The 16,404-nt window shown below is 54.2% G+C and overlaps 6 protein-coding genes across 6 annotated transcripts; 3 read left to right on the top strand and 3 right to left on the bottom strand.

The window, feature by feature from the left end:
* Nucleotides 1-413: 413 nt before the first annotated feature.
* On the top strand, nucleotides 414-2,901 carry CCM_03690 (ferric-chelate reductase; the record flags this gene model as incomplete). Its single annotated transcript, XM_006668839.1, has 7 exons — nucleotides 414-863; nucleotides 929-969; nucleotides 1,023-1,325; nucleotides 1,386-1,615; nucleotides 1,670-1,731; nucleotides 1,776-1,897; nucleotides 1,944-2,901. The coding sequence occupies 7 exons, from the start codon at nucleotides 414-416 to the stop codon at nucleotides 2,899-2,901; spliced, it is 2,166 nt and encodes a 721-aa protein (XP_006668902.1).
* Nucleotides 2,902-4,735: 1,834 nt separating this feature from the next.
* Nucleotides 4,736-5,711, bottom strand: CCM_03691 (cell division control protein 14; the record flags this gene model as incomplete). Its single annotated transcript, XM_006668840.1, has 2 exons — nucleotides 4,736-5,203; nucleotides 5,274-5,711. 2 exons carry the CDS (start codon nucleotides 5,709-5,711, stop codon nucleotides 4,736-4,738), a joined length of 906 nt encoding a protein of 301 aa, XP_006668903.1.
* Nucleotides 5,712-6,129: 418 nt separating this feature from the next.
* On the bottom strand, nucleotides 6,130-7,068 carry CCM_03692 (uncharacterized protein; the record flags this gene model as incomplete). The annotated part of the gene is made up of 1 exon (XM_006668841.1): nucleotides 6,130-7,068. The coding sequence occupies one exon, from the start codon at nucleotides 7,066-7,068 to the stop codon at nucleotides 6,130-6,132; it is 939 nt and encodes a 312-aa protein (XP_006668904.1).
* A 334-nt stretch (nucleotides 7,069-7,402) lies between these two features.
* Nucleotides 7,403-8,129, top strand: CCM_03693 (uncharacterized protein; the record flags this gene model as incomplete). Its single annotated transcript, XM_006668842.1, has 3 exons — nucleotides 7,403-7,537; nucleotides 7,725-7,745; nucleotides 7,812-8,129. The coding sequence occupies 3 exons, from the start codon at nucleotides 7,403-7,405 to the stop codon at nucleotides 8,127-8,129; spliced, it is 474 nt and encodes a 157-aa protein (XP_006668905.1).
* Nucleotides 8,130-8,957: 828 nt separating this feature from the next.
* On the bottom strand, nucleotides 8,958-10,784 carry CCM_03694 (uncharacterized protein; the record flags this gene model as incomplete). Its single annotated transcript, XM_006668843.1, has 3 exons — nucleotides 8,958-9,063; nucleotides 9,192-10,253; nucleotides 10,648-10,784. 3 exons carry the CDS (start codon nucleotides 10,782-10,784, stop codon nucleotides 8,958-8,960), a joined length of 1,305 nt encoding a protein of 434 aa, XP_006668906.1.
* A 1,540-nt stretch (nucleotides 10,785-12,324) lies between these two features.
* Nucleotides 12,325-13,409, top strand: CCM_03695 (short-chain dehydrogenase, putative; the record flags this gene model as incomplete). The annotated part of the gene is made up of 2 exons (XM_006668844.1): nucleotides 12,325-13,238; nucleotides 13,286-13,409. 2 exons carry the CDS (start codon nucleotides 12,325-12,327, stop codon nucleotides 13,407-13,409), a joined length of 1,038 nt encoding a protein of 345 aa, XP_006668907.1.
* Nucleotides 13,410-16,404: the final 2,995 nt, after the last annotated feature.

Below are 16,404 nucleotides of genomic sequence, written 5' to 3' on the forward strand. Positions count from 1 at the left end.
TTTCTTCTATATTTGCTGATACTTCCTCGTGCATTTTCAGCTTTGCAGAGCGGATATCCCGACTTTGGTGGCTTGCCGGCCCTCCCACAATCAGCAAAAGCCGACTCCGAATTAATCCCGACACTCTCACAACAAACAAAAGGGTTTAAAAAAATGCGCAACATTCTCCTCTCCATTGCGGATTCCACGTGGGCGACTTGAAATTTTCTTTCAAAACCCGTGGGCGGCTATAGGCCACGCGGAATTGCACACATGATCAGCGGCCCGCTGCTTATCAATCGCATCTGATAATGCTTTTCATCCCCAGCAACCTCACAGAGCTCCATCCCTCCGAAGATCCGCCACGTTTTGTCTAGCACGCGATTCCGACCAAGTTGTTTATTCCACCCTTGAAAGATTTTTGACGGGCAACTATGAAGACATTCCGCCCAGGGCTCCTCGTCGGGCTCGTTGTCTTCGCAGCCCGTCCTTCATGCTGCGCCGCCGACGAGCCATTCAACAGAACCTGCGTCGAGAGCTGCCAAAACGCCCTGGAACCCGTTATTTTTACCGATTTTGTTTCTCACAGAGCCCCCGAGGAGCAGGCATGCAAGAGCACCCTGAGCCTCACGTCAACGTGCCTCTGCCTCGACCTCTACTGCGGCGCGCCGACGCGCGACCTCGCCTGGCAGCGCCTGAATGGCACATGCGTGGGACTCTTCAACACGTCTCTGCCTGCAATTTCGCATCTTGCCAATTACACAAGGGAGCAGATATCCCACCTTCCACGAATCCAAAGACGTCATGTCCTCGGCCCGCAACAACCCTGGGACAAGCCTGTCCTCCCCGCGCCGCACTATTTCAGCGTTTGGCTGCAAACCCTGGTACAAGCCTTCCCGACCACGGACCGTTCTTCTGCCCTTTTACTTGACGCTAATGTAAAACGCAGGATGGATGGCGCTACTCGAACCTTCACCACTTCTTGTATGGGTACGTGGCTGAGTTTCATCGTATCTCCGAGCTCTGTGGCTAATTAGTAGTAGAGCGGCCGTCGTCATCTTTTGGGTCCTCGTGGTGGCCGTCGGCTTCCTTCACCGGGTCTACCTCGTCGTCTGCCGCATGTACTACTCCTATCCCGCCTTGCAGCTCATACCGCTGCCGCTTGGTCGAGCGTCGTGGCTGAAGCGCCGGCTCCTTCTCCCAGCAACGTTCGGCTACCGATGCGCTCAGCGAGCCTGGGGCTGCAGCGTGCCGCCTCGCCTCCAGTCAATGACAATACTATTATTTGTCGTCATCAATACCGTGTACACCATCATTGGGTACCGATTCACGCGCGAGAATTATTAGTATGTGAAATTGCGCCCAGCCTCCCGTGGAGATGCACGCGCTTACATCAACTCCAATAGCTTTGACAATGTTCTTGATCAAGCGCTTCGCTATGTTTCTGACCGAACGGGGATTATATCCTTTGCCAATTTTCCCCTGCTATGGCTCTTTGGCATGCGCAACAACTTTGCGCTCTGGCTCACAGGATGGGACTTTGGCACGTACAACAGCTTTCACCGCTGGACAGCTCGAATAGCGACAGTACAAGCTATACTGCATTCCGTCGGCTATACCATAATCCTGCTGCGTCGTATGTATTTTTCTTGTGATTTTCATCTCTTTCTTCTATTCTGACAAGATTTAGAGGGCGGCTGGCATGACTTGTATACAGAATATCTCGAGCCATACTGGCAGGCTGGTGTCTTGGTAAGCCGCCCGATGTTAGGCGAACGTCCACTTACAAAAAGCAGGCTACAATTGTCATGTCTCTCATAATACCACTGTCCAAGCCGTCTCTACGCAGATATTCTTACGAGGCATTTCTCGTCATACACATTGGCTTTTCAGCCTTGCTACTATTATTCATGCTGGGGTGAGTGTCTCCTACCCATGCGACAACCTGACTCACACCTGCGCAGCCACGTCTCCATCTTTGAGGGCCAGTGGAATGGCTTCGTCCGAGTACCGACCTACATATGGATATTTGATCGCGTAATGAGAACGGTGCGCGCCGCTGCCTTTCATCCTCTATCGTGGGGCAGCCAAGCGCACGCGTCCTACTTTCCGACCGCAGACATTGTGCAGCTTCGCGTACCAGTGGAGTGGTATTCGCTGCGCAGGCCGAGTCCTGGCACATTCTTCTACCTCACGGTATTGTCAGATGTCAAGTCAAGAGTGCAGAGCCATCCGTTTACAGTGGCGGCCGTGATGACGACGAAAGGACCCGTCGACGCGGGCGAGCGCACAGCGTTACTAGGTCCAACGAATGGGAGCGGACAAGACTTCAGAATGAAGCCTGGTGGTCCCTCGGCATCTATACACTTCTTAATACGGCCGTATAACGGATTTACGGCCCAGCTGCGTGAGCTGGCACAGGAGACAAAGTCCTTTAAAGTACTCGTCGAGGGGCCGTACGGCACGAACCATCCTCTCCAAACGTATAATCAGGTCGTCTTCATCGTAGGAGGCACAGGGATCGTGACAGCCATATCGTACCTCCCTTGCCTGACGGGAGGCTCAAAACGGAAGCCGATTGTGGGCCTGCATTGGGCTGTCCGCGAGCCCGCGTTTGCCAACATGGTTCTGGAGCAGTACTTTGGCGATGCCCTTCAGTCGGACAACCTGTCCGTGACGCTGCACGCGTCGAGGTGCCTCGATTTGCAGCCATCCTTCTCGACGCGCGTGTCGCAGCTGATGGGCCGCCCCAGCACTTCCGCCATTATCGCGGCCGCCGCAGCGGCCACCAGACGCGGCCGCCTCGCCGTCGTCGCCTGCGGCCCAGAAGCCATGCTCGACGACGCGCGACTGGGCGTTGTGCGCGCGCTGGAAACAGCCACGGGCGCCATTGATTATTTCCAAGACAGCTTCGCCTGGTAAATCGTCTGAGCAGATGGAGCAGAATGTCTAGGCACCCATGGCGACGCGGGGTATGTGCGGGTAAGGCTTTGCGGGCGTCCTGCAGCCTCGTCAGCAAACAACAGCAAAACGACATGGGTTCGGGGGGGGGCCTGCGGGAAAAGGCGCCGAAACATCGTAGGCTATACTCTAGACCTGTTTTTGATCCTCCTAGTAGAAAAATAGTTGCATTTTTTGCCATCGCAGAATGAAGAGCTGGCGAATAGCCCACCGCTCCGAGTGGAAACGTGAGGGAATCTGCAAGGAAGGCACACACAGCTGTCAGTTCACCCCCCTCCCCCCCTGCCCTGCCCTTCCCCTGCCGTTGCCTTACCCTCCAACTCTTTGCGCAGGCCTCGATACAGGACACGGCGACGAGTGCTGCCACGACGACTCGTACTGCTTCGTCGACCCCGAGGGCCTGTCGAGCTGCTGCCCGCTCGGGTCCAACTGCATCGGCAACTCGGTCTGCAACAGCAAGTTCTACTACTGCGCGAGCACCACGACGACTGTGTCGCCGTCCGTGACGGCCGCCCCCAACGACACCAGCCCCGGCTGCTGCTCGCGCCGCTGCGCCCCGAGCTACTATCTCTGCCCGTCCGCGCTCGGCGGAAACTGCTGCCAGTACGGGTGGGAGTGCCTCGCCGGCGGGAAATGCGCAGGACCACTGACGACGACGACAACAACAACAACGACGACGACTACAGCGACAGCCACGAGCAGCAGCAGCACTGCGCCGACGCCATCGACATCACAATGTTCGGGCGGCGTCGCTTGCACGAGCCCGGCGACGCCTGCGGCGGGGGGCTTGTCGGCGGGCGCCAAGACGGGCATCGCCATCACGGCCGTAGCCGGCGCGGGCGTGCTGGCCGGTGTGATTTCGTGGCTGTGGGTGCTCCGGCGGCGGCACAAGAGACGCGCGGCGGACAGCGTGCACCGCGTGAGCGAGGTGCCCGGGGACAGCGTGCCGGTGGCGGGCTACACCGACGAGGCGGCAGCACCGGCGGCGGCTGGCGAGGAGGCCGGGGCGAAGCGCGTCGTGCCGCTGCAGCCCAACACACCGGCTGACATTGCTTCGCCCGTCGAGCTGGACTCGGCCGCGCGCGCCGACGGTGATGCGCCAGAGGCCAGCGGCGGCGCGCCGACGCAGCTGGAACACGCAGAGGTGTACGAGATGGACGCGACCGACGGGGTTGCTGGGTATCGCAATATTGCCACGGAGGATTCGGGGGATGAGGAGTCGACATTTTGAACACGATTTCCTACTGGTTGAACTTGCATTCTGAGCACAGTTTCCTACTTGTTGCATTCACATTTTGAACAACCATTTCCTACTTGTTGTATTCACATTTCGAACGCTGTTTTCTTCTTGTTGTATTCCCATTTTAAAGACTGTTTATTTCCTACTTGTTGCATTCGCATTCTAACCACTATTCCCTACTTGTCGCATTCAGACTTTGAACACCATTTCTTACTTACTGCATTCACGTTCTGAACGCTATTTCCTACTTTTGTATTTACATTCAACCACTATTTCCTACTTATTGCATTCCTGTATTTCCTAACAGTTTATTGACCGAAAAACTCCAAGCATATTCGTACATGATATTTATGAACAAAGGGAAACAAGGACGATAGCAGAATACCAAATCAAAGCCAGCCAAACAGAAAACTATCCCAAACTGAAATCAATCCTTACAAATCTTGGCGATAATTGATGCAATTTTCACAGCGCTTGGTTCTGGCAGAAAATCCGCCGACCACTTGGAAAAAAAATGTGTGTCACGGCAACAGCATCACCGTAGTGTGTAGCCTTTTACGCCACCACGCCTCCAAAAGGCGCACACGTGCGCAGATCTCTGACCAAGTCGTCGACATTACTCAAGTACCTGCCCAGCAGCTGCTGCTTCTCCGCGGTGGCGAGCGTGACGCCGCCGCCGCCGCCACGCCTGCGCGCCGCCGCCTCGTCGCCCGCAAACGCGCCGACGAGCTTGCTCGGACTGCGCTGGAGCATATCCGGCAGCGAGTCGCGGCGGTCGGCGGCGGCGCGGGGGATGGACGGCGTCTCGGGCATGAGGTAAAAGTAGAGAAACTCGACGAGCTTGAGCTTGACCTCGCGCGAGGTGGAGCGCGACTTGAAGAGCGACGTGACGGTGAGCAGCCCGTCGAGGCCCTCAAAGACGCGCGTGTTGGCGGGGACCTGGATGAGCGCGACGACGAGCGTGAGCAGCGTGGCGGACTGGATGGCCGGGCAGTTGAAGGGTTCGAGGAGGTCGAGGAGGAGCTGGGGGGTGTTCGCGCCGTGTGTTAGCCTTTGTGCTTCACGCGGGCAAATCGAGGGCTTGCCGACTTACATTCATGTTCTGCTCCCGCTGGAACAGACCCTTGGTCGGCGGGTGCAGCAGCATCGCCCCGTGCAGCAGGTCCAGCGCGCTCAGGATCAGCAGGTCGTTTTGCCCGTCGCTGCCCTTGGCCATGAGCCGGTCCAGCGTGCTGATGAGCCGCAGCCCGACGTTCCACTCGAAGCCCTCCTGCAGCTTGAAGAACTCGCAAAAGGCCGGGTCCTGCGCGAGCTGCCCGAGGTTCTTGCGCGCCGCCGGCGTCGACGGGGCTGCATCGGCGGCGGCGGCGTCTTCGTCGTCCTCGCTGCCGTTGCCGCCGTCGTCGCCACCAGACGGCGAGGACAGGCAGATTTGCGCCAGCAGACCCTCGACTTGCCGCAGACCCTTGCGAATCTTGGGGCCGTCGTAGGAGGAGAGGTTGTCAAAGGCGAGAGAGAGTAGATTTTCCATTTCGGCGGCGTTTTGTGTGCGATGTTATATAGATGTCTTCGTCTTTTTTTGTAGAGAATAGCTGTCGGGCGAGGTTTGGACGTTTCTTGTTTACTCGGCGCGATTCTGTTGTTTTGTTCGTTTTTGCCTCTTTTTGTTCGGACGGCGGGCGCCGTGGCGCGAGGGAGGAGTATGGCGTTTCGTGAGAAATTTAGGCGAGCATCGATGTTAGTTATCAGCGACGGATACTCGATTAAAAGATGATAATGAAGAAGAATACAAGCTTAATAAAGAAAAATGGACAGGGACGCAGGCTGTTTGACCAGGGATGGAGATTTCGCCTGGGGTGCATGAATGACATTCATGGCGCCACGTTGCCCTAGCAACGATCTCCCATATGCCCACACAATGAACAAGCCGAAGCATGGCTTTTCTCTTGTCAGCTCCTTGGTAGATAAATACACATCCCATCCTCTCCAACTGCCATGGTTTCGTACTCGACCTCTTCCTCCAAGTCCTCGTCAATCTCGTCCTTTGTTGCCTCAACAACAATTAGAGGCGCATCACTCTCGCCGGCTGACCCCGTCAAGAAGGCGCCTTTATGCTGGAACAGCTCCGTCTCGACCCCCGCCCTGCGGGTTCGGATGACATTGAGTCGGTAGGCGAAAATGATCCCCGGCGCAGTGTCATACGAGTCGGCAATATTGTCCCGGCTGTCGTGCTTCACGTTTCCGCCCGCATCCATAGGTGTGTAGCCACCCACGGGGTTCGCAGAGCCCTCCGCTGTAGCGCTGAAATGGTATCTGCTTTCCTTCGTCGCCGTAAATGAAGACGTGGCGATGCGCAGGCCCGAGACGATGTAGACGGGGCGTTTGCCAAAGATACCCGAGTCAATGTGAGCACGCACTACGGGGAGTTTAGCAACCGCTGCTGCCGTGTCCGGCATCAGCGGATCTGCGAAAAACCTGACTTCATGGTCTGTTTTGCTGTAGTCAATGCCCTTGCTCTCGCCCGTGTTCACGCTGGCTGATGCAGACGCCAAGCTTTCGAATGTCGACCACAGGCTCAGACTGTCGGATTGCGACGTTGAATGATTGTGAACGTGATTGCGCTCCGTGATAGTCTTAATAGCTGGGAGCTTGATTTCGCCTTCGGCACCAACGTCTGCAAGGACTGTCGTCGACCTGGACCAGTGCGGAATTACCATGCCCATGCGGAGCGGGCCGTCCATGGAGAAGGTGAAGTCCGGCAGGAGGAACCACGTGGGCATCGTGCGATCGTGCGATTTTGCGATTTTGCGAAGCTTTAAGATATCCGTGGTCCGGGATAGTGGCATCCGTTTGAAAGTGCGGGGAGCAGCGAAAGCAAGCCAAGCCATGTAGGCAGCAATTAGCAATCTAAATCTAACTATCCGTACAGCTAAGCACTATGTATCCATACACATGCGCTCTTCGACAAGGGCTGGTGTGCACACCACGGCCTAGCCCATGGGGCATAGCCCGATACAATGCATCTTCATTCTCGCACGCTCCCTTACAAATTGGTAGCAATTGCAACAAAAATTCCGTGCGACCCGAAGATCTATCAATAAAAAGGAATCATCGTGACTTAGTCACATTCACACATTCCTAAGAAGAGACAGGCCACAGATCCTGTCCGCGGGCGATCCCTGTCCCCCGACCCGGCTATCATCATGGCTAAGCCACGGAGTCATGGACCAGTCCAGACGCATCCTGCAGGACACCCATGCACTGGCATACGTGGCTCATCGGAGACTAGAGGAACCAGCCTTCTCCGAGATGGACAAGGAAGCTGACATTCCTGACCAATACGGCCACGTACAGGAGGTACGCGGCAGACCAGTCCCAACCCGGACTCCTGCGTTCATCGAGGACCCGAGTGACGGCATACTGTCCTAAAGACGGACCCGAGCCAGGGCATCCCTAGAGTCATGTTGTCGGACAGGGATCCTAAGTTATTACGGCAGCACGGATGAACACTAAGCTGATACACTCTACGGCGTACCATCCCCAGACAGACGGCCAGACGGAGAGAGTTATCCAGACGATCTCCTCAGCCATCAGAGTCTACATCTCCAGCCTGGAGGAACCATCGCACTAGGAGTCGATCATGCCGCGATTGATCTTCCAGCTCAATAACGCGCGGTCAGCATCCACAGGGCACACGCCGCACGAGATCGTCAAAGGCATCAACCCCAGGGACGTGCCGGACCTGCTCGGCGGCATGCCCGCGAAGCCGAACTACACGGCAGTTAGGGTTTCGGCGTACGACGCGCTGGCCATCGTCGCAGTGACCATGAAAAACCACTATGACCGACGACACACCACCCGCTTCTTTGCAGTCGGCGACATGGTGTATCTGAGATTGCATAAGGGATACGCCACGGCAGCTACCGATTGTCATGCCATATTGCAGTGAGGGCGATGATGATGTATTGTGGAGGTTGTGTGGGCTCCAGAGAGGTCGCCACTGGAGCCCTCCGGGCCAGTTCCGTTACAATTGTCTATATCTTTTATATTTTATATATTTCATATATAAAATATGACAATAACTTTCAGTTCTACCTCTTTAGTAGTACATAACTATTACCCCTGTCATGGAGGTTGTCTTTACAATGAGCGCACGGTGTTGAGGGCGTCCGCATTTCACTTCTTGGTACGACGAGTCAGAAGTCTGGCTGGGGAAGCGACCATCACTAGATACCCCTGTGAAGTAAATATCTAGAGACAAGGAATCTTCTTGGCCGGGGTTTATTCCTTTCGATTCTCCTTTGTTGCATTCCGGGGGATTCCGGTCGGCATGGCAGAGCTGCAGTGACGGCGTATCCTCCAGAAGCCTGTGCTTAGGCCGCTTAGAAGTGTCTAGAAACTGCTCTTTACCATTAAAGTCATTGACTATTCTGCCCACTGGTCCTTGAGACTGGAACCACGGTTTCAGCCTATGTAGCGACGCGGGAAATGTGTTCACCATCGTCATCCTCGTGGACTGTCGCATGTACTGGAGGTACTCTGAATGTCCCGACTTGTTTATCCAGGCTGACAATGGAATCCATTGGCCAAGGTAGAGAACGGAGAGAGAAATCATGAACATGCTGCAACACATGGTCAACCAAGTCGGGGGAGTCCCGTGGCCCTTTGGAATCACACAGTGGGCACTCTGTGATCCCCATCACTTGAATTTCTGCGGTTGATACCAATTCTTTGAGCCTACCCAGAGTATTCTCCAAGTCATGGGACATTAAATGGGTTATGAATCCGGAAAGAGATTTGTAGATGGGGGGCGGGTCGACTTCACAGTAGGTGCATTGCCATTGAGGTGGGTGGTCGTGTATGAAATGGTCTCTCCACGCACTCTGCGTAACGAAGAGTTTCTGAGGTGTTGGGCATTCCTCTAGCATACAGGTGTAGGGACATAAGTCGTTTGCTACATGCATTCTGGTTTCGTCAGTATACCAATCAGACACTGAATGGAGATCCTTACCGCCACTGAACGTCTTCCAGTTCCGACGCTGGAATGGCTTGACAGCAACACGGACATTTGAGCAACTTTTGATCCGATTTCTGTGAAGTTTGTGCCGTTGGGTATCTTGCAGACGCCATGGTGGCCGTGATACGTGTAGCTGTCGATCCGGGCTTATCTTTACGCTGGAGACCCCCCCATTGGGAATCTAGCCCTGTAACCGACGTCGCGGGTATCGTAGATGGTTCCTCGTCAGGCCTGAGCCCATGCTGTTCTTCTTGATTCATAGCTGCGGCTACAGCATTGATCTTCATAGGACTAGTGTCCTGTTCTGTGCGAGTTGCTGCCATGCAGACGAACTTTGGCGGAATTACGTCTCGGGAAGCCATCGCGGAAGGATCCTGTAGCCAACCAGAGTGTCGCCGAGCTTCAAAAAACCTGTGGAACCGTCTCAGGTTTGCCTCAACGAGACGTTCCTGAATTGGCGAGAGCTTGCGAGATTCAAAATAACCGATACTGTGAATTGCGCCCTCTTCACCTTGCAGTTGTCTGCCCGTTTCAGTGGGCTTGAACGTGATGACGCAAGCGAGATGTGCCCTGAGTCTGCGAATATGGGGCCAGTTTTGGTCGAACGAAGTGTCTGCGCTTCGAAGTCGAGATATACGCCCACTTCGCCGAATGTGAACTCCTACCGAACCCAAATTGTCCATAGTCCTATCAACATCGGCGATGAAAATTTGGACATCGAAGTCGCCGCTTATCGAGGTGAGGTAGTCATCCAAGAAAAATTGCAACATTGAAAGAAGTCCTTGGATAAAGCGAATATCATGCGGCCGGTGCTGAAATCTCGAATCCAGAGAGGTCTCGTTGGAAGCGAGGGCCCCGACGCTGTCAGCCCACAGCCTTAGGTCAGCAAGCCTGGTCTGGAAATGAATCTTGTTTTGGTCCGTCAGCCGTTGAATGCATTGTTCGAACTTCCAGATACATGATCTCGTTACTGCGGAAGTGGAGGCTTCCTTCGCGAGATGGGCGGCTGGGGCCATTACGGCCAAAATGGCTATAAACTCGGCGGGTGTGAGGCTGCTGGCAGACACGGAAAGGCCACACCTGAAGCGGTGGCCCCGTATTGTCGTATTAGGGGGTAAGCACGAGGTTCTCGTATGGTGCGATGATGCCTTGGTTGCTTGACGGATGATCAACCCGAGTCCGGGTCACGACTGTGGCAAGCTTGTGAGCTGCAAAACCGGGACCGACTGTTTGCAGACTGTTTGGTGAACGGATAGCTGCTGGCCGCTTCAAGGTCGTGGATGGACGATAGATGTGAGTTCTTGTTGGCCGTAAGTATCGACTCGTGCGGGACGTTTGAGAGGGCAAGGTTATGCTGTCAGGCACCGAAGTGACGGTCACTTCTGCATTAGGTAACTGCCTACGCAACATTATAATGCCTACAGTTGCACAACGCGGGGTCGCTACTAACGGTGCGTCTGTACGATACTCCACGTCCTCTAGAAACTGTTTTGTGACTGTTGTGGTGCGTGTTAGGTCTGTAGGCAGGTAGTAATCGACCATGTCCCGCCACCCTGGCGAAGGGGTCGGTGATATCATCCCCTGCATGCTGGCTTTGTCGACTTCTTTGTCCTTAAGTTGCTCCTCCTTGTGTCACCATGGTACGGACGCTGCTTTGTTGCCAGCTCCTGCGCCGTAGGCAGCCGCCTCTCCTCCCACGCTTCGCTGTACGTCTTGCGCAGACTGTCGCGAATTTTTATCTGCTCATCAGAATTGGCGACGAGTCTCCGCATCAACCACGAAAGAGTGCCTGCTAACGTGTCATGGCCCTATGAGATAGCCGTATATTCGGTCGCGGATGCGGGGTCATCCAAGACAGGAGGACGGCCAACCTTGTCCGCTGCCTTGACCTCGCGCTTGAGAATGTAGTCCAACGCACATTGCGGAGCGTCGCCGTTGCGCAGCTTCGGCACGGCGTGAGAAATCTGCGATAGGATGTTGCATGGCCCTTGCATGTCGCACAGACGGGAGAAGCTTCATGACGGCAAGATACAGCTTGGACTAAGGCTAGTAGAAGCCTTCCCACAGTAGCTCTTTATCTGTGGTGAGCGTCGTGAGCTTTACGGAACGTGCGAGGCATGGAAAGGTAACTGGAGATTCCAGGTTTGTCTTGCCGGGAAGGAGGTGTTTCTGGCAGCTTGCTGGAGATGACGCAGCTGTTGCCTAACATGGCCTCCGGCTGGGCCGAGACCAGTCGCGGCGCTGAGAATGGCGTTGAATGAAAATTCGACAATGTCTTTTGCCACGTCGAAAGGCCGTCCCAGAGAAAGTTGATGCTTCAGGCGCATACTGTCTGCGGTGTCATGACATCGCAGACAAGATCCGGCGTGCTTCTGCATCGAGGATCAAATGTTTCCATGGCCGGGTGAGCATGCGGCGGAATGCCGCTAAATACGTCGACCTTTTTCCCTCGCTTAAAGTCGGCGCCTCTGTGTATGAGAAGGTCGTTGGCTTCTCAATAGTCGGAGTTGAGAATCGTGGGCCTGGCAAAAGATTTGCGTAATGGCGGAGTTGTGTGTCAATGGCGGAGTTGTGTTTGTGCGCCTATTCGAGGAACCAAGGCCAAATGCTAGCGCCATCTTTTTCGCTCTCTTTGATGGGTGGGATATCACCAGCAAAACCCTTCTGTAGACATAGTAATTATTAATAAATCAGCGAGACGAGGCCAGCGCTCCCATAAACGTAGTGTCCCATCAACGTAGTGGCGGCGTATTGCGATGAGCCATGCTCCATGTTGATGCTGACTGCCTGCAAGGGTTGATTGGGGAAATGGCACTGCAGAACAGCAACAGATGAGACCATGGGGATCTGACAAGAGTAGTTTGAAGTTCTCCGCCCGCTCATTGTAAAGCGTGGGCAGACGACGGGCGCCGAGCCAGCGGCCGCCCCCAACTCTGCCACTGTCAAGTGTATGCTTTTTTCCACACAAATTACTTGCCAGCCTGATCTATCACTCTTCGTCTGTAACCTCCGCTCTCATAGTTTTCACAGGTCCAACAACTCAGCCAAGGCGTCGCTGTACCCAAAGCAGCAGGCAACACTCCTGCGCACACATATACACACGCATACATACACACATGCAAAGAATATGGCGTCGCCACCGTTTGATATTACGGCTGAAAAGGAGGGTAGCATCATTGGCTTCCTCTCGCGCCAGTGGAACTTTACGCCCGTCGCGGTCACCGATGTCGACCTCAGCGGCAAGGTCGCCGTCGTCGTCGGCGCCAACTGCGGCATCGGCCTCGAGGTCGCGCGACAGTTCCTCGGGCTCGGCCTGAGAAGGCTCATCATTGGTGCCCGCAACCAGGAAAAGGGCAAGGCCGCCGTCGCCGACCTGCAGAGCACCTCTAGCGGCGAAGCTACGATCGAGATATGGCCGCTAGACCTGGCCTCGTACGATTCCGTCGTTGCCTTTGCTAAGCGCACCGAGACCCTCGAGCGCATGGACTACGCCGTGCTCAACGCCGGCATGTGTGCCACCAAGTTCCGCATCAACGAGAGCACCGGCCACGAGGAGACCATCCAGGTCAACTACCTGGCCTCGGCCCTACTCACAGCGCTGCTGCTGCCCGTCGCAAAGACCAAGCGTGCCGCCCAGGGCGGTCCTACCAGAATCACCGTCACCTCGTCCGACGTGTCTAGCTGGACCTCTTTTAAGGAAAAGACCAGCGTCCCGCTGTTCCCAGCGCTCGATAAGGGCGCCAGCGATCTCACCGACCGCATGATGGTCTCGAAGCTCCTTGGCCAGTTCTACATTGCCGAGCTGGCGAAGCGAGTGCCTAGCTCTGTCGTGACCATCAACTGCGCGACGCCCGGCATGGTCCACGACACGCAGTTTAACCGCGAGGTTGACCGCACCATTGGCGGCAGGCTGGTCAAGCCCATCCTCCGCCGCCTTGGATACACCGCCGACGTTGGTGCTCGCCACATCACCGACGCTGCCCTCCACCACACCAACGAGGAGATACACGGCCAGTACCTCTCTACCCAAAAAATCAAGCCGTGCGTATCCCTGCAGCACCAACATGCGACGTCGCTAACTCGAGCAGAATGGCGCCCATCATTTACACCGAGGAGGGCAAAAAGGTTTCCGCGCAGCTCTGGAAGGAGACGATGGCTGAGTTTGCCTTTGCCAACGTGGAGCAGGTCATCGAAGATGCTGCCAAGGACTAAGGAGTGCATAGCTAGTCGGAAGATAATACCCTAGTTAGAATAAACTAAGTAAGTATTTTTTTTATTTAAAGTATAGAATTTTATTAGTAGCGAGCGTATTATCGTGAGTTAGGCCGTAAACCCGGTAAGGGGAGGATTGCGCGTTCTTATATATTCCACCACGTATGTCTTGCCTGTACTACAGCCCTACACTCCGCTCTACAGTCTACCCCCTGAGACAGATCTATACAGCAGCAGTCATCCATACGGTCGTGTAATTGCACGGCAAATGAGCAATCGTCAACGATTCGGTACATGGAAACTGCATACCGCAAGCCTTCACTGTGAGCCTGGAGCTGGCAGCGACCATAGAATAGGGCCGCCAGTACTTGCACAGAAGACACCGATGAATGCGACTGGTTTATTTGGAATACTGGGAAATGACATTTAAAGGATGATCTTCTCGCATTTGGATTATCAGTCCCTCATTTATCTTTCGCAGACCAGCCACCACTTTCATTAGATGGCTCGACCAGAGCTGGCCGATTAACAAGATCAGTTCCAGTTCGTCATGAGAGCTGAAAAAGAGTTCAAGCAGCACTTCCCCAGCGAAAAAAGCCCTGGAAATTTTGCTTGCTACTTTTGCTATCGCGTGCTCCGAGCAGAGTGTTTTAGAGAGGACCAAGCTCAAGAAGCGTTCGTGGATTGCGACGGCAGTTTTGTTCTCAACGTCAAGACCGAAAATGCTGCCAAATATCCAAAAGTTCAGCTGCGACGTTACTGCAAAACTTGCGGATGCAAAAACGGATTCGACAGTTTCCATGATATCCAGCACCTTATTGACACCAACAGGGCACATATAGGATAAGAGAAAGTTATTATATTATATAAGTTCTATCTAGTTGTATAGTATAAATATATACTAGATATACTAGGTAACGGGAGATTGTTCTTCTGGCTTCCGGGCCGTCTGTCATCATACCTATGGAGCCACAAAAACGCAATCGGCCGATGGGTAAGCAATGGCCGTAACAGCGATCATAGTGATGTTAGGGACGAAAGTGAACTATCATCAGAGGAACTTGTTTCTCGAGATGCGAACCGGGATGCTGTAAGGCCCTTTTAAGGCTTGATGGTTAGCGAGCAATTGCATCTCGCAGGCTCCGGTGTTTGCGGTAGACGTATAAGATGTTCTGTAGCTCTAAATGCCACCCAGCTTTTATACTACTAGGGTTTAAAGTTCTTAATCTCTTTCGATATAAAACAGGATGCAGTTAACCCGTTTCGGGGCTTTATCGCCAGCACGACGTTGCCTTAACTAAGCTTTGGTGTCTATAGCCTTGCTATAAGCTACTCTATTACCTTCGGCACTGGCTGGCCCTTGTCCTCCTATTTTGGTGTGGGGGGAAGAACTATAGGTACGTTTGTTAGTTTAAACAAGGTCGTAGATCGCATCTCTAGCCAAGGGGTTCTAGGGAGATTGCTAACCTCTCCTAATGGTATTGTTGTCTTTGGCGCAAGAACATCCTTCGGCATCGCTGGATCAGAGACTGGCGTGGCCGCAAGGGTGACAGTCCTCGACTTTATCCCGACCGCGACACTCTCGAACGGCCCAACGGACAACGGACGACATCAGACTAGAATCCGCAGCAAAGGGCGAAGAAGCGATACTGTCAAGAAATTGCCTTCTCCATGTTCGAGGTCGATCCTGGAGAAATGGGGTGCAACGTATCTGATCTTGCATCCCAATGGCACGACATACTGGGCGCACAGGAGAACTCTTGGAAACAGGCAAATGGCTAGAAGCTTTGATAGGAGATACAGGCCAATAAATCGTCCGTTGCTGTCCCGGGGTTGCTTGTATTTTCGGGAGCGTGTTTTGCCAGTTATATGGCGTCGTTTGTAGTCGTTAGGTTGATCTGAATTAAAGCAGAAGGTAGAAGCGGCGTTCGGATCTTCTAGTTAACCGGATTACTAGAAGTAGGCTAACACGCTCTCGATCTTCACAACATAGAGGGGACTTTCTTATTGCCAAGAAAGACGTCGGATCTGATAGTTTGTCTCGAGAGGGGCTCGTGTCCGGGGTTGTGATACGCAAAATCCTCTTTTCTTCTTCTTCTTCTTAGTCGGAGAGTGGCAGGGAGAGCTGGGCTCGATCCGGGAAGGTTGGTTGATCGTTTTAACAGTAGAGAGCTGGGCTCAATCTTTAAAGGCAGTTTAATCTTCTCGCCCGTATGAATTTTTCCGCGTTCGTTTGTCTTGTCTTGTCTTGGCGGGGTACGAGAAGAATTCTTTCACGTCAGCGAGGAACAGCAATTGCTACCAGGATTCATGTCACCCACCCGCACACCTCGTCGGCATCTACTAACCCTGCCAGGTCATTCTCGGCCTCGCCGTCTCTGGCGTTCTCGCCTCGCCCATCACGGCAGAGGAGCTTGACACGGGCGCGACTGGCCAGGACGCCGAGCACATGTCTGTCGGCAGGGCCCCGTGCATCGGCGGCAACTTTCGGCTGTGTCACCACTGGCTGGTCAGCATGTGTCCGGCGCGGTGCTCGGGCCCGCCTCGGCGGCAGTATCAGTGCACGCGAAGGTGCGTGGACGATGCGACGTTTAGCTGCCAGAGAAACTGCCATTGAGGGGAGGCTGTCAGCAATGCGGCGAGTTTTTTCTGTGGTTCGTGGGCTGTTGGAGGTAATGGCTAGCACACGGGAGTGTAGTTGTGTTGGTAGTATTCATATGGATTCTCCAAGTGAACTTGCGCGAAAAATTCCTCCTGTATGTCTATATATAACTACCTAGATTGATGCTGTTCTTGGCTTGTAGGTACCTACGTACCTGGGTACCTACTTATTCGGGTCTCAGGGTCGTTGGCGTCGCTGCTGTGACGACTGGGGCTATGCGAGGACCGTCTTGTACTGCGTCTCGTAGTGTGTTGGGGTCAAGCAATATATGGTAATCGAGTGTCATCTTGCTGGCTTGTTCCTGTAGAGGATAATGGCATAACAGCGATAGTC

This window comes from Cordyceps militaris, assembly GCF_000225605.1.
Source record: "Cordyceps militaris CM01 unplaced genomic scaffold CCM_S00003, whole genome shotgun sequence".
Lineage (NCBI taxonomy): Eukaryota > Fungi > Ascomycota > Sordariomycetes > Hypocreales > Cordycipitaceae > Cordyceps > Cordyceps militaris.